The following is a 23,510-nucleotide window of genomic DNA, read 5'->3' as shown; positions in this document are numbered from 1 at the left end:
TGCCGATCCTTCTTTGCCTTTGTGTTTCCTGTCCTGCCTTTCGGGCCGAAGGAGCCTCTCTGCCCTAACATCCCTTTAGGTTCCCAGGACAATCGCCATGTCCCCTTGTAACCTTTAAAGGCAGCTCTTCAATGCGTTCAGTCTACAACTAAATTCAATTAGTTTTCTTATTTAAAGATGGAGTGAAAGGGAGGGGGAGAGAGAAAGAAATCCAATTTTCGGAAACGTGGGACAGCCAGTTGGAATGGGCTTTGATGTTACAACCTCTCAGGGGCGCTTTACTTAGTCACAAGTTCATAAGCAAAAAAGGCCTAATTATTTGGGAAAACACAGGATTAAACTGGCTCACAAAGGCCGAATATCCGCTCTCGGGCGACACGATACGAATCCATGTGCCGAGTTCGTGTGTGGTGCAAACTTTGATGTGTGCTATGACAAGCTGAAAGTCGTGACCCCCTCGGGGAGCTCCTTAAGACAGGCCAAGAGGCAGGGGGGTAGACCCTGGGGGTCTGTTTGTTTAACTTTGATGTCCGAGCAGCAACGGGCTCCCTTGTTTGTGGGGCTGCGGAGGGGTGGGTTGAGCGCCCCCCCTCCGACCTTTGCAGGTGGACAATGGCCAGCGGCGGAGTGTGACGATTGTTGACCATTCCGAGTGGCTGGTGGACCAGAACAGGGTTTCGGGAGAAAGGCTGTTCATGGTACAATAATTGCCCCAGATGGTTCCTCATCCCAGCCTTTGCCCAGTGTTAAGCCTTTTATCTGCAGAAGTGGCTGAAACTCCAACTCTGTGCTCGCCTGCCTGCCTGGTGCAGAACCAGTGTGATTTCTTGCTTAAGGCTTGGTACAAAATGTTTGTGGGAGTGGCGGCTTAATCTAATTTCTTCCTTTTTTTATAAGAAAGGTCCTTGGATAAATGGCTCTTATTGGGGCCAGCTTCTGAGAATATAATGAGAAGCCGATGAAGTCAGTGCCATAGTTTCCCCTCTTGCAGTCAGAGGATAATGCAAGGGCATTGCCCTGCTTCTCAGCCTCACGGTTTCCCTGGGCTTGGAGCTCTCCTTGCGAGACACACCTTCCATTTGCTCCAAGGGACCTCCGTTTGAAACGGACCTAAAGAGGTTTGCAGCCTGGTCTGTTACATTGCTGTTTTTAATATAAGGCAGCCTTCGCCAGCCTTGTGCCCTCTGGGCGTTTGGGCCAGCTGGGCTTGATGGGCTTTGTAGTCGAAAACATTTGGAGGGCACCAGTTTGGTGGCAGCTGCTTCAAGATGTATGTACCTCAGGGGCAAGCGAGAACCGTTTTGGGAATTCCTGCTCCAAATAGTTTATTCATGCACGTCACATGTCCCATCTCTCAGCGGAAGTGCACCATGGAGGAGGAGTGGTCCGCAGAGGGTCCAGACCCGGGTGGGAATAGCTGCCTAGGCTCTAGATTGTTGTGCGCAGGTAACCAGAGCTGTGGAAGCGGCTATAAGCGTAATCTTTAGCAATAAAGAGTTAACCACCTGCCGTGTGCATGCCTTTGAATGGGAAGCACCCTTGACACCTTCCCTCCAGAGCAGGAGAAAACAAGCTTGTTCCAGCTTCCATGTGGCGGCCCATAAACCTTTCTAGGTTAGCGGCCACCATTGCCTCTTGTGGGAGCGAGTTCCGTAATTTAGCTGTGCACTGCGGGAACAAGGACTTCACCTTTTTCTCCCTCTCTGTGTTGTGCTTGTCACTTGGGGTCCATGTTGACCACCGGCTGCCTTGATCAACCAGATCTGCCTCCTGCTGTCCAGAGGCCCTGGCTCTTTCTTCCAGCAAACTCCCATTCCTTCTTTTCAGGGGGTTGGACTAGATGACCCTCGGGGTCCCTTTTAGCTCTTTGAGTCTATCAGTCCAGCTGTCGTGGCGCAAGCATCCCTTCCAGCCCTTCCTCCCGTTCACGTCACCCGGCTGCTAACAGCAGAAAGCACTTTTGCCATCATTGATTTAACTGCCTGGTGAACTTTAGTTAAAGGCTGCCCTCTGGGTCAATGCAGATTTTTATATATGTGCAGATGAGGAGGCTCTGCTGCTAATGCAATTAAGACCTGATCAGCAAATTAAAGGCCTGGTTTGTTGAAGCGATTGAGCACCAGCTCAATCACAAGTTATTGAAACTCACAAGGCTGCCTGCTTCATAATGTATTTAGTGAGCCCCTCTGATGAGGGGTGGGGGGTGGGCTTCACTGTCTGTGTCCTAGATGCATCTCCCCCCCACACACACACACAAACACACACACACACACCATGCAAAAGTCCCAAAGAGGAAACAGAGTCACTGTGGGACTCAGGGTCACTTCACGCATCACACAAGAACATGAGAGAGACCAGGGTGCCCCACATCTGCCGTCTCTGTGCCAGGGGGCTGTGGTTTGTTTCCAGGTCCTCATGGAGCAAGCAAGCAAGCGCTCAAAGCCTGGCTTCCTGCAATAGTAGAATCATAGAGTTGGAAGAGACCACAAGGGCCATCCAGTCCAACCCTCTGCCAAGCAGGAAACACCATCAAAGCATTCCTGACAGATGGCTGTCAAGCCTCCGCTTAAAGACCTCCAAAGAAGGAGACTCCACCACACTCCTTGGCAGCAAATTCCACTGCTGAACAGCTCTTACTGTCAGGAAGTTCTTCCTAATGTTTGGGTGGAATCTTCTTTCTTGTAGTTTGAATCCATTGCTCCGTGTCCGCTTCTCTGGAGCAGCAGAAAACAACCTTTCTCCCTCCTCTATATGACATCCTTTTATATATTTGAACATGGCTATCATATCACCCCTTAACCTTCTCTTCTCCAGGCTAAACATACCCAGCTCCCTAAGCCATTCCTCATAAGGCATCGTTTCCAGGCCTTTGACAATTTTGGTTGCCCTCATGTGCTGCACTCATCTTTGCAGCCTGTGAGATTTTGGGATACGTGAAATTGGGACTTTGGGAAACAGTCACACCTGAAGTTATCGATGCCACTTTGGAAAAGGGGCAGAAACATCCACTTAATTGATGCAATAAATCAGCAGGAATTCTGATTGTAGAGTCAAATTTGCATCATTCTTTGGGGTAGCCTATGGAGCTGTTGAAAAGCTGGGACTCTCAAGTTTTGAAGGAATAGCTCTCTGATCTAGCTGGCTGTAATTTGGTAGCAGGATTCTTGCTTTCTTGTTCTTTGTTTAAAATAACTAAATCTCTCTCTCTCTCTCTCTCTCTCTCTCACACACACACACACACACACACTTTTGTAAGCACTTTGTTTACGATCTCATAACCCACCCACCCCCAAGGCCTGTTGAGTCCTGTGATAGGATATAAATACAATAAATGAATAAAAATGACTTTTTAATGGCTGTTTTACTTCTCATTCACCTTTGCAAAGGCTAATTTGCTTGAAAGTTGGAGTATGTTTTGTTACCTGCCAATTGGACAGGGCCAATCAATATCTGCAATTGCTCAAATGTCAGGCTGCAGCGGCAATGTGAGCTGCCTGGAGGGGGTGGCCTGCCATTTTCTTGGGACATTAGGCTGAAGGGCAATTGCATGCGAAGAAGACCTTTTATAGCCTCTCCATGGATCAGGGTGTTCCTTCCACTTCCTGTTTACAGCAGTCCACATCGAACCAGGCATGGTCTGTGTGGCAGTAATAGGGGTGAATCCAGGCTGCTGCAAGCGGGGACGCCTCGGTGCCTGCAGTGCTGCGGGGGGCTCAGGCCAGTGAGCCAAGGGGCAATGCCGCAGAGGGAGGGGGCAAAGGCTCATCACCGCACATCCTCTTTCCAGGTGGCCATCCTGGGCTCAGGCAGAATATAGGGACAGCCTTGCTGGAGCAGACCATATCTTGTCTTCATGGGTTCTGCTCTTTGCCCTGTTTTCTCAGCTCCCAGCTTTGCTTATTTGAAAGTGAGCCCCCTTGCCCACCCCAGCAATACCTTGCTTAACTCCTTCCCAATGGAAGTTCAGGAACCAGGCAGAGGGCCTTCTTGGAACGCCCTCCCACCAGATGTCAAAGAGAAAAACAACTACTGTACCAGACTTCTAGAAGACATCTGAAGGCAGCCCTGTTTAGGGAAGCTTTTAATGTTTAACAGACTATTGTATTTTAATATTTTGTTGGAAGCCGCCCAGAGTGGCTGGGGAAACCCAGCCAGATGGGTGGGGTATAAATAATAAATTATTATTAATTTAATAATAATTTATTATATTATTATTATTCATTATACACCTTTAGATGCCAGGCAGAAACGTTCCTTTTTAACCAGGCCTTTGGTTGATCTGATTTACATCCTATTCCCTTTTAAAATGTGTTTTTTGGGGGGGGGGCTATTGGGTTGTTGTTTTTATTTTAATTATGTATTTTGTGGTTTTATAACTTGATTTTATTCTGTGAACTGCCCTTAGACCCCCGGGTGTAGGATGGTATATAAATAATAATAATACAGTAATGTATATACGTTCAATAAAATAAATATATATATTATTTTCCAACAGTGTGGTAAAGCTTCTGCTCACGGCTGGAGCTGACCCAAACCTAGGAGATGAGTTCAGCAGCGTCTACGAGACGGCCAAAGAGAAGGGGCTCCACTCCCTGGAAGGTAACGCAACACGGTTTGTTTGTTTTTCATTTATTTACTTCATAAATAATCTACACACTGCTTGATTGCAACAAAAACCTCAAAGTGTTTTACAAAAAGATAAAATAAAATAAAAAAATCACAAACATGCTTTAAAACATACAAAAGTTAAAATAGATTAAACAGATTAAAAATACTTCAATTTTCTAAGCATAAATAAACTCAGGACCATCAGTTGAACAATGATAGACAATTCAGGACAGAAAAAAGAAAGTCCTCCTTCACACAGCACAAAGTTAAACTAAGGAAATCTCTCCCAGAGGAGGCAGCAATGGCCTCTTAACTTGGATGGCTGTGAAAGGGCCTCAGACAAATTCATGGAGAATAAAGCTATCCATAGCCACTGCCTGCGATGGTTATGCTCTGCCCTCCAGTAAATGCTTCTGAATACCAGTTGCTGGAAACCACAGGAGAGGGCTGCTCTTGTTCTCCGGTTCCACTTGTGGGTTTCGCTTATGGGCATCTGGTCAGCCACTGTGAGAACAGGATGCTGGGCTACATGGGCCCTTGGCCTGATCCAGCAGCTACCTGTTACGTTCTTACGTTGTCTGCAGTGGATTCCTTTACTCTGCAGACCACCGCATCTCTCCAGCAGTTGTCAGGGCAACACACTAACCTCAGGGCCAGCATCGTGCACTCCCAACCAAGTAGGATGCAGAAGAGCACTCTTTAAACATCCTGCCAATTCCAGCATGCAAAGGAAGGCCTGCTGCAAAAGGCCACAGGCTGAATGTCTCTGTCAAGTAGGTGAACACAATCGCCGTGGCTGGTTTTTTTGTTTGTTCGTTTTAACCCTAATGTAAAATCTGAATCCTCAACTTGCAAAAAGAGATGGAGAGAGAAAACCTTTGCTCTAAGGAAAGGGTGAGCTCCAGATAAGGCCAGGGTTTAAACAAACGACTTTCAATGCTGGGGGGGAAATGTCACCTGATTCTGGAAATGTACCGCCTCCAAGCCACGGGGACCATGAACGGTGGGACCCTCAAAGACCTCCGTCTTTGAGCAGGGATATAAGACATGACAGCACTATGACATTGACTGTTTTTATTTTCAGTTGCTTTCTGAATGTTCCCTACCATGGAATGAAACCTTTCCCCACCACAGCCCACTGCTGGTTGAAAACCCATAAGTGTATACAGTGGAACCTCGGGTTACGTACCGTCCTCCTTACAAATGCTTCGGGTAATGAGCTCCGCTAACCTGGAAGTAAATGCCCTTAGTTGCAAACTTTGCCCCGGAATGCGAGTGGAAGTCGCATGCCGGCGGCGTGGCAGCAGCAGGAGGCCCCATTAGCGAAAGCGCGCCTCATGTTAAGAATGGTTTCGGCTTAAGAACGGACCTTCGGAACGAATTAAGTTTGTACCCGGAGGTACCACTGTATGTGAAGTTAGGAATTTTTGCCCCCGATCACCTTTAGCCTTTTTAATACCCATTCGCTGGTTTGGAGAGGTTCTTTTGCAGCTCCTTGTGTTTTAACAGTTTGGTGCCACCTGTAAACTTGGGCACCTCGCTGCTCACACCTAACTCTAGATCAGGCCTAGACAAACTCGGCCCTCCAGATGTTTTGGAACTACAGTTCCCATCCTCCCTGACCACTGGTCCTGTTAGCTAGGGATGATGGGAGTTGGAGTCCCAAAACATCTGGAGGGCCGAGTTTGCCTAGATCATCTGTGAGCAGATGAGCAGAGGAAGCTGCCAGACCATTGCATCCATCTAGCCCATTATTGCCCTGAGCGCTCGCCGGGCCTCGCCGGGTCTTAAGCAAGCATTGCTACCTGGAGATGGCATTGGAGATTGAACCTGGGACCTTCTGCTTGCATAGCATATGCTCGACCACCAAGCTCTAGCCCTTCCCCAAAGTCGCAAGTCCTAGTACTGATCCTTGTGGGGAACGTCTTGTGCCAGAGGTTTTTCCTTTCTTTTAAAACGTTTCTTTCTTTCCTGGCCATTCTGGTGTTCTTATGAAAATGTCCAGGTTTCATTAGAGCCACCAGCCATCTGTCTAGGACACCTGTATGTGTTCTGAGGGGCTTGCCTGCACATCAAATGGAATCGTAAAATTGTGCAGTTGGAAGGGACCACCAAGGGTCATCTAGTCTGCAATGCAGGAGAGTCCACGTATATTTATACCTTGCCTTTCCCCCTGATGGGACTCAAGGCAGCTTACAGAAAAATACAAGAACTGCTAAAACGGGGGGGGGGGGGAATCATTTTAAAAAGTTAAACATTGATAGAATCAAAATCTATTTATGTATATAAAATCTGTTTTAAACATACGAATAATTACAATGAAAACAGCACGGCAACAGCCCTTAAATTAAAAGCAGTCAGTTCCCAAAAGCCTGCAAAGGACAGCAAAGAGGAAGTCTGTTTGGCTTCCCTGGGGAGGGACTTTCGAAGTTGCCTGGGAGCAGCCACCACTGAGAAGGCCCTCTTCTGCGTCCCCACCACGTGTCCCTGTGAGGGCAGTGGGACTGAGAAAATGGCCTCCCTTAAAGAACTCTGAACCCAGGCAGGTTCGTATGAGGAAATACGGCCTCTCAGATAACCGGGACCTAAGCCACAAAACCTTTGTGGTCTTTAATAATAGGTAAAGGTATTAGTAGGTAAAGACGTCTATTTTACCTACACTTGAGTGGACAATGTGGACCTAAAAGATGGCAGATTTCCCTTCCAGCTTACATCTTGCCTGATCTACCTGTATGATCTGCTCCATACGTCACCTGGGGTCTGCAACTTTCATTTCTGCTGCTTTTCGGACAACTTAAGGCCTTACACATCGCCTCATTTTTCTCTCTGGCAGCAGCAGAATCGAAATTTTGCAAAGGGCTTTGCTGTTCTCCAGCCATGCCATTTCTTTGAATGCTAACCTGAGTTGCCATTTATTTAGGAAAGGCCAGTCGAGGTTAAAAGTCAGGGTCAGCAAATCAAATTTCAGAGCAGAAGGGAAAGAAAGAAGAGTACTTGCAGGCCTGGGCAGCAGGCTCTTCTCTAGCACTGAATGCAAAACAAAATCTTAAACAAAGGAAAGCATCTTGCTAGACTTTGTTTACATCAAAGATATATCAACTAATGAATTAATTTGGTGGGGAGGGGCTGCATCCTCTCCCCTTTCCATCTATAAAACTTTTTGTCTGAGGAGGGGAGGAGTGGGATAGCTGGAGTGGAGGAAAATACAGCCACTCAGAAGGAAGTTGCATTAATTTTGGGGGTGGGGGGGTTGACATGTTTTATTAAAAAGAATAAATTCAGCTGCATTTTTTTGAGAGCAAGAGGGAGGGAGGGAGAAAGGAGATCGTGCATGCGAGAAAGAAAAACTGCCTTTGTTTTGCAGGGTTATTTTTAACGATTTGCATATTTTGTGTATAAATTTTTTTTTTTTCATAAAAGCATCCAAATCGGGGGAGCTGTGCGGCAGGGCCGCCACGCGCAAAATATATTACAGACATTTATATGGATGGCAGGGAGGGGAGATGGAGAGCTGAAAATTTCCAGGCTCCCCCGTGATTGATGGCAGGCGAGGCTCCCCTTGACGCTTTATTGAGTTTCCGATGATTATCTCTCGCGGAGACATTTTTTACGGATGACGGCCGAGCTGTCACGGCGGACCATGGGGGGAAAAGCAGCCCAACAATAATAACGCTTTAATCTTTTTACTGCACTGCTCCCTAGTATCTCAGATTCATCTTCCCTGACACCAGCCACTTGATTATCCTGCCCCTCCCTGGATAGGCAAAGGAGAGCAGGGAAGCAAACAAACAAACAAACAAACAAATAAGCAAGCATATCTATATCCCCCCCCTCCGGAAAAAAACACCCCCTACACAAAGCATGGTCATACAGAAGTCACACCAATTGCTACTTCTGTAGGTGTTGAGGTTCATTAGCAGTGATGCCAGACAGGAGAGAACCCAGCTATTAATTACAATATTTTAGATGTGCCTCCTTTTATAACTTGGATTTTTTTGTGGGGGGAGGGAGTGGAAGGTGGTGGTAGCAAGACGCCGTAGACGCCGTTCGCTGCCAAGGAGCAGATCTGAGCGCCTGTTCCCTCCTGATACTGCCAAGCACTACTCGCCCCAAGAATGGGGAGAGGAGGTATGGCTCAACACTGCAGGGGTGCCTCCGCTGCGAAGCTTCTGAGCTGGCTTAAGTGCCACTGCTCATCCCAGGAACCCATTGGGGAAGGAGATCCTTTCACCCTTCTTAGAATTCACTGGCGGGTGGGAGGGGGGCACTTGAAGGAGAGTCAGCCCACGGCACTTTCTCTGGTCTAACACCAGCGGCAGCCTTGCACAAGGGAAGGAGCCTGAGGAAGAAATCACAGTCCATCCCCCAGACCGTTTCCTTGTTTGAAGAGCATCACAAGGGGCTGGTGGGGGGGGCGTGGCTTAGTGGTACCTTGCATGTGTTGTGCATGGGAAAGGCAGTAAATCTGGAAGGGGCCTTGGGCAGCCACAGAACTGGGCAGGGTGCTCTGATTTCGCTTAAAACAATTCTGTGCATTGTGTCCTTGTGCCTCTGCCCATCTCGCCTGCGCACACCAGGTCCAGGAAGCCTAAAGTCTTAGATCAAGCATCAAGAAGCCTTTTGCCTGGGGGATTTTAATAAACCACTTGGGTTCTTTTTATTTCATTCATTCATTCATTTTCTTTGTATGCCACTTTTCCATCAAAAAAAAAAAACATGCTCAAAGCTGCTTGCAACAAGGAAACAGGGATGCATTTCCTACAAACACTGCAAAAACAATTTCATAATATCATAGTGAAACAATAACATAGCAACCATTTCACAGCATAGCAAATCAATAGCATACCAAAAAAACACCCACATTCCAATTCTAGAAATATAACAAGATTACTTAAACAACATTATTATTATTATTATTATTATTATTATTATTATTATTATTATTATTATTATTATTATATTGAATTTGTATACTGCCCTATAGTCTCATGTCTCAGACCACATACCCTGTGGTCCCATTTTCAGATTCGTTTCTGTAGCCATGAGGACTAGCAGCGTTGATTTGATATCTGCAGTCTTCGACTCGGCTAACAAAAACACATTCATTCTACCAGATATTTGAAGAGTATACCCAGACCTTTTCCTGGAGGAGCAGGCTTATCAGTGACTATGCCCTGTCTCCACAGTTAAAAGCGACAGTGCTTCTGAATGCCAGTTGCTGGAAGCCACAGGAGGAGAGAGGGTTCTTGTGTTCGAATCCTGCTTGCAGGTTTCCCACAGGCACCTGGTTGGCCACTTTGAGAAACGAGCACTGGGCTGCATGAGCTCCCTTTGGGCTGGTTCACCAGGACAATGCTTGTGTTCCTCTGATGTCCCCTTCTCTGAGGACCACCTAGCTAGATATCTCAGCTACTTCTCCTCCATCCGGCAGTGGCCATGATTGATCTTCTCCCCCTGCCATCCCCTTCCCTTTGCAGTTCTGGTCACACGGGAGGACGACTTCAACAACCGCCTGAACAACCGGGCCAGTTTCAAGGGCTGCACAGCTTTGCATTATGCTGTACTGGCGGACGACTACTCCACGGTCAAGTTGCTTCTGGATGGAGGTAAGGGAAGAGCCGTCATCACTGGGCGTGGGGAGGGCAAGGGTCGCCTGTTGCCGCCGGAACTTTGGGCGCAGAATCTGTTGATAGAGGCAGCATTTTTAGTCAGCACAAAAAAGAAAGAAAACGGCTCACATTTTCTTTTTCTTTACATATATTTACTGCACAGCAGGTATAATAAAAAGGTAAAGGTAAAGGGACTCCTGACCATTAGGTCCAGTGGTGACCGACTCTGGGGTTGCGCGCTCATCTCGCTCTATAGGCCGAGGGAGCCGGCGTATAGCTTCCAGGTCATGTGGCCAGCATGACAAAGCCGCTTCTGGCAAACCGGAGCAGAGCACGGAAACGCCGTTTACCTTCCCGCTGTAGCGGTCCCTATTTATTTACTTGCACTTTGACGTGCTTTCGAACTGCTAGGTTGGCAGGAGCTGGGACCAAGCAACGGGAGCTCACCCCGTCACAGGGATTCAAACCGCCGACCTTCTGATCAGCAAGCCCTAGGCTCAGTGGTTTAACCCACAGCTCCACCTGGGTCCCATAGCAGGTGTAATAACAGATGCCAAATAAAATAAAAGTAGAAAATAATGTCTGGAAGTAAACATAAAGGAACACATTTCTATACCCGAATCAAAAATAATAAATTTATATCACAAGGTTCCAAGTAACACAATTGGGTTTATATTATCCTGCACCTTATTATTCTAAAACATTCTAAAAAAAATTCTCAATAAAGGCATTGTCTTGATGTCTGCCCTCTCAGCTTCTTGCCATGTACGGAAGCTTAACCTTCCATACACGTCCCAGATTTCAGTGATCTATTCTCACATTTTCAAAAGATTTGGGGCTGGCTCTGCTCTCCAGAGCCCCTGCATGGTGCCCTTTCACTGACTCCTTGTCTTGGCCTCTTGTTCAGCAGGGACTTGTGGGTTCTGGAGAAGGCAGGCAGGCAGGCAGGCAGGCCAACCTCAAGGAGAGGGGCCAGCTTCTGGTGCTCCTCTGAGTCCTGGCCCCGCAGCATGGGCAGATTTGGAGCTTTGCATGAGGGGCTATTTTCATGGATGTTTGGGCAACTTGCATGCCATTTGGGGGGGGGGCTCCTTTCACGTGTGTTTGGAGAAGCTTTTAGTCAAACAAGCGAGGTGGGCTGGCGCAAGGGTCGCGACCTCCTCTTTGGGGCTTACTTAGTTTAATGTGCTCGAGCCCACATTCTCAAAGCCTAGTTTCCCAGGGAGACTCCCAACCTGTGGCTTCCCTTTGTCCTAAATGTGGACGTCCTCTCTCCTCCCTCCCTCCCGCCCGCCTGCCTCCCCCCTCCCCCAGTGCCGGTCCAATACTACAATTATCCCAGCCCCCCCCCCCATTGCATTCTTCGGATTTTGTTCCAACTCCATCGGAGTCTTGATGGTCTTTTAAAAGCTCCCTGCCCTTTGTGAAGACAATGTTGCCATGTGCTGTGCCTTTGACATTTGAGAGCTGGGCGCTTCCTCCGCGCCCAAATGGAACAGGCGCCCTTTGCCCTCTCCTTTACGCTCTTCCCACACCTGCCTTTTTTCCAGAGTGCCCTCTGGTCTGGCCAACACTTCCTCCTCTGCTGGCCACTCTGCCCTCGGGGCCAAAGCCATTAACCACCCAGGCTCCCCGCCTTCTCTTAAACAGCCACCTCGTCCTTCGGTGGGGGTGGGGGTGCTGTCCCTTTCAGCCCCCGCGGTCTGGCGAGAGGCAGCCTCCACCTCACTCCATCGTCGTGGCCTTTGACGGCCCCCTCGCTGAATCACTTGACCCTTCCTTGTGGTCAGCCTGTCCGTGCCCAGCAGACCGCGAGATGCGAGTCCCCGCTCTCTGTGGGCCGCTCGCGGGCTCCTGACCTGCGCTGACACCACTCAATGGCCTGCGTGGGAGAAGGAGCGCCCGCCTCGCAAGGCACTTTTCAGGCTTCATTCAGCCTGTTCCATACCCGATCGATCCTTGGGTTTTGTGTTCCTTTTATCGGCCCAAAAAGGGGCCCAAAGCAAGCAACACACGCAGGTTGGTGGGGGCTTAATAATGCATGCTGCCTTTTGAATACGGTCGCGGCATATTATTACGGGGCTTAAAAGTTTCCTCCACCTTCTTGCTCTGGGGCATTTCACAGCCAGAGAGCAGCTATCCTTGGTGATGGAAGGTGCAAGGAGGAGGAGGAAGAGGAGGAGGAGGGTAACATGCCCTGGTTTTATAGGGATGAGTCCTTCCACCACTTCTGTGGCAAAGTCCGTGTCCCTTGATGGAATGAATGGGGTAGCCAAAATTAGCAAGGGGGTGGAGCGACTCTCCAGTGAAGAAAGGTTACAGCATTTGTTTTGGAACTTTTTCACTGAGAGAAAAGGTGAATAAGAGGGGATGTGATAGAAATTTATAAAATTATGTGTGGCATGGCAAGAACAGACAGAAAAGTTTTTCTCCCTCTCTCCTAACGTGAGAGAACTTGTGGACATCTAATGAAGCTGAATGTTGGAAGATTCAGAACAGGCACAAGTTAAACACACAGAGCCTAGTTAAACAGTGGAACTCCCTCCCACAGGAGGCAGTGGTGGCCACCAAACTAGATGGCTTTAAAAGAGTATTGGACTAATTCATGGCGGGAAGGGCTGTCAGTAGCTAATTAGACTAATGAATTAGTCTAATTTTAATTAGTCTAAATCCACAGCTGGAGGCAGACACGCTTCTGAACACAAATTGTTGGAAACAGCAGGAAAGGAGAGAGCTGCTCTCATGCTCAAATCCTGCTTGTGGGTTTCCCATTAGGGCATCTAGCTGACCACTATGAGAATAGGATGATGGACTAGATGGGCCATTGGCCTGATCCAGCAGGCTATTATGTTCTTACTGTGTCTTCTTTGGTTAAATAGGGTAGCCCTCAGAAGGTGAAATACTAATTTTCTCGTGTTGTTCCTGATTACCTTAAAACAACTCAGGTGGTAGGTGTGCACCGATAATTGTATAATGTGGGATTGGCCTTACATTCTCTGCTGTAGACGTGACGCCCTACAGACCTCTGTTTTTTCGCAGGCCTCTTTTGCAGCATATTTCCATGAATGGGCTACCTGTCCCAGTGCCCTTGTCTCACCCCTGGCATTTGTGCAGGGCAAAAGGCAGCAAGGACCATTGTGAGTGGGCTCTTGTCCCAGCGCAGTGCCTGCCTGTCACCATCAGTCGCATAGCAAAAGGCTAGTGGTCCAGTGATGTAGGTTGGGATGATTGCGCTGGTGGTGTCGCATCAAGCAGAGCTATGGAGAGGTCAGATGTGGGCACAGAAGGGAGTGTGATGGAAGCAAGCCAGAGGACTCCTTAACAGGAGCACAAACAACCCCCTTTGCATCTGCAACTTGTGAGTGCGAATGCAGAACTTACAAGGTTGTTCATTTCCAGTCTCCACTTCCAAACAGACCACAGGATTCTGGTTCGGAAGAGGATGTTGAGCTCGTCCCAGTGCAGTTGCCAGTCTTCCTCCCACGTTGTGGGTTTGCCCTTAAAATAGAGGAGCATCTGCCAAGGTCCCCTCCACCCACCCAGTCCCTGCTTCTCTGGGCCTAGATCTCTCTCTCTCTCCCTTTCTCTCTCTCATCCTGCTCATATTTACAAGAGAATGTGATAAATTCCGTATTGATTCCTTCTGTTGCACTGTAAATTTTGCAAAAGATGATTAAATAGTGCAATAGAGTCTGCCAGCGCCAGGGCTCAATATGTTGTGGGCCGGCGGTATCGACCCCCCATATCTGAAGGCAGCGAGCTCCAACCCCGGCAGCCCCAGACCAGTAATTAAACTCCGGCGAGACCGGGATGTAAAAGCCAATCTTGTCACGGCGTCGAAGGCTCCAGCGTCCCGACACGGGGAGCGCAATAAGCGCCTGACCAGCAGTAGGTTTATGTCTGTGTCGAAGCTTTTAAGAATAGTTTCCCCACAGGGTGGGGAGCAAATGGAGCCCTCGGAAGTCTTTCTGGGCACAGAGGTTTTCGCACTGACACAACCATTTGTAAGACATTTAATAGCGCCATATAAAGGGAACCGGGGAGGGGGGGGGTGTTTGTGAGTGTGATAGGAGACAGAAGTCACTGACTCTTTTGCACTTGTTTTTTCCTTGCTGCACGCACGGGGCCAAGAAGGTTCACACATTCGAGGCAGCCTAGGAGAGGGGGAACCGTACCACTGTTAAGTGGGGAGTGGGGTCCGCATGTCTGAATTCCCCCCCCCCTCAAAGAAAGAAGTCAATGGCCCTGGAAAGTTAGGAAGAGGCTCAAGCCCTAATTCTCCGTAACACACCGACTTTCCATGTGCCAGGCTATTTTTGACATTAGAGAGCAACAAAAATGAAAGAAGATCCTGCTGAATCAGGCCAGGTGGATCTTCTCTGCAACATTTGACAGAAGAAGATGTTATCCATTCATGTTTGGGTATCGGGCATCCTGTTCTCACAGTGGCCGACCGGATGCTTGCGGGAAAGCTGCAGGCAGGATTCGAACACAAGAGTGCACCGCCTTCCTGTGGCTTCTAGCAGCTGGTATACAGAAACATTCCTCCAACCTTGGAGGCAGAGTGATAGCCTTTGATAGCCCTCTTCTCCGTGAATTCGTTTACTTCTCTCCTGAAGCCATCCAGGTTGGTGGCCATCACTGCCTCCTGTGGAAGGGAGTTCCATAGTTGAACTGTATGCTGTATTGATAAGACCTATCTTTTATCGGTCCTGAATCTTCCAACATTCAGCTTCCTGGGATGTCCACAAGCTCCAGTGCTAGAAGGGGGGACGGGACATTCCTCTATCCAGTTTATTTCTTTAATTGATAACTCAAGAGCATATGAGCAGTCCTGCTGGGTCAGGCCAAAGGCCCATCTAGTCCAGCCTCCTGTTCTTACAGCAGTGGTAAAACCGCAAGCAGGATTCGAGCACGAGAGCATTCTCTGGCAAATGGTATTGCTGTCTCGAACTGCAGGGGCAGAGCAAGAGCCATTATGGCTAGTAGCCATCAGGGGACTAATGTAGTCCAGCACCTTGTTCTCCCAGTGGCCGGCCAGCTCTTACAGTCTGTTCCGCGTCTGGCCATTTTAAAAACCCGTTCAGATGAAGAAATCACAGAGTACATCCAGAAAACTTTGAGATTCAGGCTCATATGAGGATCTAATGAGAGGGACTTTTACAATTTTTGGCTACTTTTGAAAACCCTCTCTGTGTACACCTGCTGTGGGTGATGTGTTGCAGTGATGCTGCAGCATAAGGAGTCTTCTTTGCTCACTGGCCTCCCTTAAACAGCAAGGTAGCATAAGTGAAGTGCTTTGAGCATAAGAGCCTGGTGGATCAGGCCAATGGCCCATCTAGTCCAGCATCCTGTTATCACAGTGGATCGTCAGATGACATAGTGGGAAACCCACAAGCAGGATCTGAGCACAAGAGCAACTCTCCCCTCCTGCAGCAAGAATTTGCCCAGTCCTCTTTTAAAGCCATCCGGGTTAGTGGCTGTCACGGTCCTTGTTTGACTACTTCTGAGAAACTAGTACCACACAAACTTCTGTCTTTAAGGCTTTTATTTTGCCCGATATTTACAATGTGATTCAGTATCAAGAATACATGTCCGATCAGTCTGACGAAGATTCTCCCAAAGCCTGGCCTCTGCTCCTCCCCCAGCATAGTAAGCGTGGGATTCCTGCCCTCCTCCCTTTGCGCCTGCGCACCTTGGAATGTCTTAAGTCAGGCATGAACTTAAAAGGGTGAGGCATCTCCCCGCTGGACACTTCCCCTGATCCCTCCCCCTGATATCCTGTCTGAGGTTGCAGTAAGGGCTCTAGGATGCTGCCTGAGCTAGGGTGCCTCTCTTCTGCGATTGTCAGGGAATGCTCACTGCTAGAGCAATCCCTGACAGTGGCCATCACTGCCTCCTGCAAGGGCAAGTTCTGTAGTTTAACTACGCAGTACATGAAGAGGTCCCTTTCTTTTATCTGTCCCGAATCTTCAGCTTCGTGAGATGTCCCTGAGTTCTCGAGCAATTCGGTGGTGCTATGTAAATAATAATTACATGGGAAGACAAGCAAACTAATACTGGAAGTACTGGAAGAAGCAAAGATCACCCGTGTCGAAGCAATGATTCTTCAACATCAACTTCGTGGGACTGGTCATGTTGTACGGATGCCTGATGATCGTCTTCCGAAGCAACTACACTCTATTCCAAACTTAAAAATGGAAAGTGTAATGCTGGTGGTCAACAAAAGAGGTTTAAAGACTGTCTCAAGGCAAATCTTTTAAAAAATGTAGTATAAACACTGACAACTGGGAAACACTGGCCTGCGAGCGCTCCAGTTGGAGAACAGCCTTTACCAAAGGTGTCATGGGCTTTGAAGGCACTCGAACTCAGGACGCAATGGAGAAACGTGCTAAGAGGAAGGCACGCTTGGCAAATCCACACCGTGATCAACTCCCGCCTGGAAACCAGTGTCCCCACCAGAATTGGTCTCTACAGTCACTTACAGACTCATTGTTAAAACCGTGTTTATGGAAGACAATATTACTCGGTTATGAGGTATCGCCAAAGAAGAAGAAGAAGTGTTATGGGTGAGCCTTATCCAGAGGTTTAACTATGGTTTTCTTACTGCCAACAAAACACAACAAACCATGGTTTGCTGCTGGCTTGTGAGTGATAGAAGAAGAAGAAGAAGAAGAAGAAGAAGAAGAAGAAGAAGAAGAAGAAGAAGAAGAAGAAGAAGAAGAAGAAGAAGAAGTTATGTACATAATAATTGCTGTTATGGAAAGATTCCCTGAGATCGGTGACTTGTTGCACCTTGGCTTCAGAATGTAAAAGAGCCAGCACAAGGGTGTGGGCCCAGAAGAGGAGACCTCGGCCCTTTTGGAGGTGGCTTGAGGGTTCCCAGCATCCCAGGTGTCCTGCCCTTCTGAGCTCAGTCATATAAATATTCCGGGAAGTGGCTTTCACCTGCCATGCCCAGCTAAGACAGGTGACACTTTGTCGTCGGTGGAGGTGATTAGAACCATGAGCTGTTGGCAGGGAGAGCTGGATTTATTGTGGCTGGCGCAGAGCTGCTGCTATCTCCGTTTTTAAAAAGCTACCTGTGAAGTATCTGTGCCGCCCCATATCAGAAGCACGTTTATTTTACTGGAAAAAAGGGTGATCATGTTAATTCAATCACGGTGAGGCTCAGGAGGACAGGAGTCTCTTTCTATTACTTTAACTAGCCATGTAGAGCAATAAGGATGTCAGGGCTTGTCAGAGATGATGGCTGATGACACGGCGTCATCCCTTGTACGGCTGTGAAGGCGGCTTCCTCCTGGCAAAGGCTGGACTGGCTGTTTTGGGGGCTTGAAGTCAGTCCTGCTGACGGTAGGTGACATTTCATACGCTCATTCTGAAGTCCGTCTGTGACTTCCAGAGAAGAAACCTTGCGGCCAGTTTATTCCTTGTAGCTGATGAATATAGTTGATGCTTTGGATATCTCGCTCGCATAGCAAATTTTTTATTTCTTTGCTTCGGATATCTCACTTGTATCGCAATGAAAAAGATGGCAAGAGGCTACTCAGGTCGATGGAATAAAGCAGCATTAATGTGGAGACCCTACGACTTTAAAAGACCAAGGGGACAACGACCTATGTGATGGGTAGATGATCTAAAGCTAACAGCTGGTCTTATGTGGGTACAGACTAGAAAGCAATTGAGAGAACTTGGAAGAGGTGTACATCCCCTGTAAAGAGAGAGAAAAGGGGGCAATTTTATCATGGAAGGGAAGTGCAACGCAATTCTTTAGTGCAATTATTTAGTTTCACCCCTGGCTGCTGCAAGCGGGTGGTTGCTCACCACGCAGAGCTCCACAGATGCAGGGGCACTGGTTTGAGTCAACCAGGGGCGTTGTGCGTAGAGCCATAAGTCCAGATGATGCAAACAGAGTGAAGCAAGTCCAGTCCAGAGTGACATTCTGCAGGGATCAGCAGTCATACGAGAGCTGGTCTGACCTGGGAGACGCTTCATTCTTTACCCCAAGTATTTGACAGTGTTTAAGGCAGTGGGTGTATACAAAGCCCCTCCATCAAACCATGCCACATTTTTGTTACGGAGCAGGACTCCATGCCAAGTGGCACACGGCATCCTCCTCTTCATCCCTCTTGATGACTTTAAAAGGAGATTAGACAAATTCATGAAGGAAAAGGCTATTGCTGGCTGCTATCCATGATGTCTCCACAGTCGAAGGCGGCGATGCATTTAAATACCAGTTGCCGGAAACCACGGGAGGGGAGAGAAGAGGATGCTGGACTGGGTGGTCCAGAAGGCTCTGCTTATGGAGGGAGGGAAGGAGCCAGACTCTGAGAGCGGCCTGTTGCTGTATTTTTTATTTAAACAAGAGTACATTATTGTGAAATTTGTTGTGATTGTATTAATTATTAACAATTGCAATGCCTTTCAGCATTGCAACAGCAAAATTATCAAGGACAAAATCAATACAAATATGACAAGCAAACCAAGGCCAGGAAGAATTAGAACAGCAGGTTGCAAATGGGAGCAGCTGTAAACAAAAATGCCACTTTAACAAGCGACTGCCAACAAAGCTAAGAACCAGACTCCCTTTTTGAACATGCCCCCCCCACCCTCTGCCACAACACGCAGAGATGGGCTTTGAAAAGGACCAGACAGAAACCAAGGAGGATCGGATCTAGCCATGGGTGGGTCTGTGGGGCTTCCATGTTCAGGGGCAGTATACCTGTGTGTAGCAGGCAAACCAACATGGCAGGGGGTGCTGAGGAGTCTTGCCTTTGTGGTAGCCTGTTTCCCAGATGCTTCTAGAATCATAGAGTTGGAAGAGACCACAAGGGCCATCCAGTCCAACCCCCTGCCAAGCAGGAAACACCATCAAAGCATTCTTGACATATGCCTGTCAAGCCTCTGCTTAAAGACCTCCAAAGAAGGAGACATAGAATCATAGAATCATAGAGTTGGAAGAGACCACAAGGGCCATCCAGTCCAACCCTCTGCCAAGCAGGAAACACCTGCTTAAAGACCTCCAAAGAAGGAGACTCCACCACACTCCTTGGTAGCAAATTCTAGCTGGCCACTGCCGTGACCGAGGCTGCTGGACTTGGTGGACCTTTGGGCTGACACATTCTCTTGTATTTGTGTGCTGCCTCCTCAGACAGATTGGCACTCCTCCTGCCGCCCCTCCCAACTTTGTGTATAGGGGATTTGACAAAGTAGCATCACAGCTGCAACCCCCCTGCCCCCCCCAGTCAGCCTCTCTCTCTTTTGCACACTTTCCTCCCCCCCCCTTTGTCCTGCAGTTATTAACAAGCCAAAGCCATCCGGAAGAGCCACCTACATCCATAATCCCTTCCCTCAGCCCCTCCGTATTGACAGTTATCTGGAATCTGAAGGAATTCAAGACAAATGATTAAGAGGATGGAGTTAATAAAATTTGAAAAATTGAGACCTGTCAGTCCGCTAAACTTTTTTCAATACCACCGACAGGAACATATTTCCCCAATGAGTGACCTTCTGCAGCTGCTCGGGTCCTGCGCTGCTGGGGTGGCGTTGGGAGCGAGCCGGCCTGCTATTTATCAAATATTATAAGCCGGGGCCTACTAATAATATGAGCCGAGCTGGGGAGGGCAAATGCAGGCAGGCAGGAGGAACCTGGGGCGTTGCCCAGGTGTTGGTTCTCTGCCAGAGACAGCGAGTGGGAGGTGACAAATTGCATCCCATAACGGCTCTGGGAGGTTGGTGCCCTCTCAGCAGGCGTGTGCCCTGTGGTGGCACGGAGCGCGGTCCCTGCTCCTTGGGGCCAGCTGCCCCGACTCTGCAGAGGGGCTGAGGTCAGGCCAGGGCTCTTGGGGGGGAAAGCCAGTGGCCACCCTCTGCAACGACAGCGATGATGGGTTAGCAAGTGTCTTGACACCCCAGTTATTTATTGAAGCATAATATTTTATTGCCGCCGGTACCGGAGGTGGCCATCGACCGCTTGTGTGAGCCTGGTTCTATCAATTATTGCAGCAATTAGTCAAGTCGTCAAAGCCATTAACAGGGGGATTAGGCCAATATTGGTTAGCCATTATTAATAGATCAACGGGATGAAATTTAGGGTCTTCCAAGAGGAAGGCAGAGCTGGCCTGGAGGATGCTCCCTTGGAGGGGCCCGAGGAAACTTCCTCCTCCTCTTCCCGAAGAGCGCAAAACTGTTGTGTAAGAAAAGGAATTGCGAGTTAGATGTGGGTCGCTGTCTCTTTAAATGATATTGAGTGCCCAGGGCAGGCCGTATATAATCTTACCTGTTCTGATCATACTTTTTATTGGGCGCGACAAGGCTCACAACAGAAATTACTCTGCGCTGGATGTTTATGGAGCACATTTTTCATTCTGCAAGCAAATATAGATCCCTTTATGCTGGATGTTGGAAATAGCTAATCTCCCTCTCTCGGGACAAGGCGACAAGCAGAACTCTGGTTCCGTGGTTTGGAATTTGCACTGCAGGCACCAGGATTCTACTGCGGAGGAGCTGCCTGTTGCTGCTCTCAAAGCCCATTTGTGTTGTGTGAGCCTAGGCAGCTGCCTTAAATTAGCTCAGAACCTTAATCCACTGAGGCTGGCATGGTCTTTCAGACTGGAGGTCTCTAGCCGAGAGAAGCCCCCCCCCCATCTCTCTTGCTCAAGATCCTTTTAGCTAGAGGTTGAACTTCTAACTGCTGGATTCTGAACCTGGGACTTGGTGAGCAGAGCAATCTCTCTGGTACAATTCCCACTCACTCCAGGGTCTTAGTTGACACTGTGTCTAAGGAAGAGTTATTTCCCCTTCCCTGCAAGCATAAGAACCAGTAACATGCTCTCTTACGCAAACAATTGTTATCCGAGACCCTTCTTCATGTTCCCCTTCCATGGGAGGTCCGGAGGGTGGAGACATAAGAACGTGCCTTTTCGGTGGTGGCTCCCTGCTTCTGTCTCTGGGGCATTTTAACCAGGCCTTTGGCTTTTTACTATAGCCTTTTAGAGTGGGTGAGATGTTTTAATGTAGGGGTTCCCCCCCTGCTTTTATGTGATCTTTTTCTTTGTAATTTGCTTTGAGTTACTGTGACAAAAAAGCAACTAATAAATAACAGTAATAGTAAGGCTCTTTAGAGGAAAAGCGATCCACCCACGATGAGCCATGAGTGAAAAGGTACAGAGGTGAGAGATTGCACGAGGGGCCTGAACGGAGAGAGCAAAGAGCGGCAAAGGGGCACAATTGCTTTCACCCCTCATCTTCCTGCCATCTTTCATTGTCTGTTGGATATTAGCAGCCCACAGCAGGGCAGTGTCCCACAGTGGAGGCCGTGAAGCAAGAGCACCACACCGAAGTGCGGCCACTCCAATTTCTGTTGGAGTTCTGTCGGCCCTTGGCAGGAGAGTGGGCGGCTTGCTTCTCCAATGGGGTGTTAACGATTGTCCCTCAGTTCTGCAGCTTCCTTTTGCCAAGGCCTCTTGTTCCTGGTGACACATCCCTTTTGCTATGTCCTTTGACATCCATACGTGTCGCCGCTGGTGGCACATTGTCCCTTTTCTGATCTGCGCCCTGCTCAGAGCAAAGGTTAAAGAGGACCCCGGATAGCTCAGAGGCTGTAAGCTGCCCGTCATCTGACTCCATCCCACATGTTGAGCTCTGTCTTTTCCCTTTCAGGTGCCAACCCCCTGCAGAGAAATGAAATGGGGCACACGGCTGTGGATTATGCACGGGAGGGGGAGGTCATGAAGCTCTTGAAAGCGTCTGCAACAAAGGTGAGGATTCAAAGACTTGGCTCTCATGGGTTTCTCCCTCCCTCCTTCACTCCCTCCCTCCCTCCCTTTTAGTGCCATAATCCAGGGATGGCATAGAACAGGCATCCCCAAATTGCAGCCCTCCAGATGTTTTGGCCTACAACTCCCATGATCCCTAGCTAGCAGGACCAGTGGTCAGGGAAGATGGGAATTGTAGTCCAAAACCTCTGGAGGGCCAAAGATTGGGGGTGCCTGGCATAGAAACTGTCTCAGGGTCTTGGCCTCAGAGAGAACATTGTGAATGCGCTCTGTGCTCAGCCGGCGATCGAATCATATTCACAGAATGGTTTCTGTTATTAATAAATCCCTCCAAAGCATTTCAGGTCACCTCTAATGTATGCCTGCCTTCCTGTTCCACCCTTTGGAGAGGTGGGCAGCAAATGAAGGGGTCCATTGCCCTGCTGTGCCAATTTTCTGAAATTTGGTGGATGGGGGCAACTCAAGTAGATGCTGGGCCCGCACATGCAATTTGAATGTGTCCATGGCTCATGGGACAAAGGTTCTTGGGTCCCACCATGCTGCTTTGGATGCTGTTGCTTCTGCAAGAGGCTGAATGTGGAGCCAGTGTGGTGTAGTGGTTAAGAGCGGTAGACTCGTAATCTGGGGAACCGGGTTCGTGTCTCCACTCCTCCACATGCAGCTGCTGGGTGACCTTGGGCTAGTCACACTTCTCTGAAGTCTCTCAGCCCCACTCACCTCACAGGGTGTTTGTTGTGGGGGAGGAGGGGAAAGGAGATTGTTAGCCGCTTTGAGACTCCTTCGGGTAGTGATAAAGCGGGATATCAAATCCAAACTCTTCTTCTTCTTCTTCTTCTTCTTCTTGAATGTGAATGGGAAGGGTGGCACACAACCGTGCTTGGTGTCACCTTGCTGGCAGTGCCTTCTGTTGTGCTGCCTTCAGCAGAGAGATGGGGTAGAAAATAACTACCGTAAACTTCATTATGCCAACACTCCTCCTGTTGGTAAGTGCTACGGGTGAAGAGGAGAATAAACGTAAGAAGAGCCTGCTGGATCAGGCCAGTGGCCCCTTCTAGCCCAGACCACAACCTGATGCCTGTGGGAAACCCACAAGCAGGATTTGAACACAAGAGCAACTCTCGCCTCCTGTGATTTCTAGCAACTGGGATTCAGAAGAATCTCTGCCTCCAACTATGGAGACAGAACATAGCCGCCCATCATGGCTGGTAGCCATTGAGAGCCCTCCTCCACGACTTTGTCTAATGGTCTGACTTGGTGGCCATCATTGCCTCCTGCAGCTGAGAGTCCCACAGTTTAAGTGCAACGTGAAGAAGGACTTCCTTCTATCTGTCCTGAAACTTCCAACAAGAGGAGGGCTTTTGTGCCATTGCATAAAGGAATGACACTTGTCTCCATGCATCTCGGGGGGCTTCAGAAGGACAAGAAATTGGATGGGTCACAGCAGTCCTGAGCCAGATGTTCCGCAGCCCTCTGGAAAATTGACCCCCAGACAGTAGCTTGCCTTTTATTCCCTCTT

General features: G+C 48.6%; 1 protein-coding gene across 2 annotated transcripts in view; it reads left to right on the top strand.

Annotated features, from left to right (window-relative positions):
• The window catches only part of CLPB (ClpB family mitochondrial disaggregase), a 72,400-nt gene that overhangs the window by 15,426 nt on the left and 33,464 nt on the right, over window positions 1-23,510 (top strand). For both annotated transcript variants that reach the window (XM_035115202.3, XM_035115200.3), the window contains exons 4-6: window positions 4,496-4,599; window positions 10,086-10,214; window positions 21,879-21,976. In XM_035115202.3, the coding sequence (XP_034971093.3) occupies window positions 4,496-4,599; window positions 10,086-10,214; window positions 21,879-21,976 (331 nt within the window). The remainder of the gene's footprint in view (window positions 1-4,495; window positions 4,600-10,085; window positions 10,215-21,878; window positions 21,977-23,510) is intronic.

Source organism: Zootoca vivipara, chromosome 4 (assembly GCF_965207765.1).
Source record: "Zootoca vivipara chromosome 4, rZooViv2.hap1.1, whole genome shotgun sequence".
NCBI lineage: Eukaryota > Metazoa > Chordata > Lepidosauria > Squamata > Lacertidae > Zootoca > Zootoca vivipara.
Note: the sequence above shows the minus strand (reverse complement) of the source record. Positions and strands in the feature narration are given on the sequence as shown.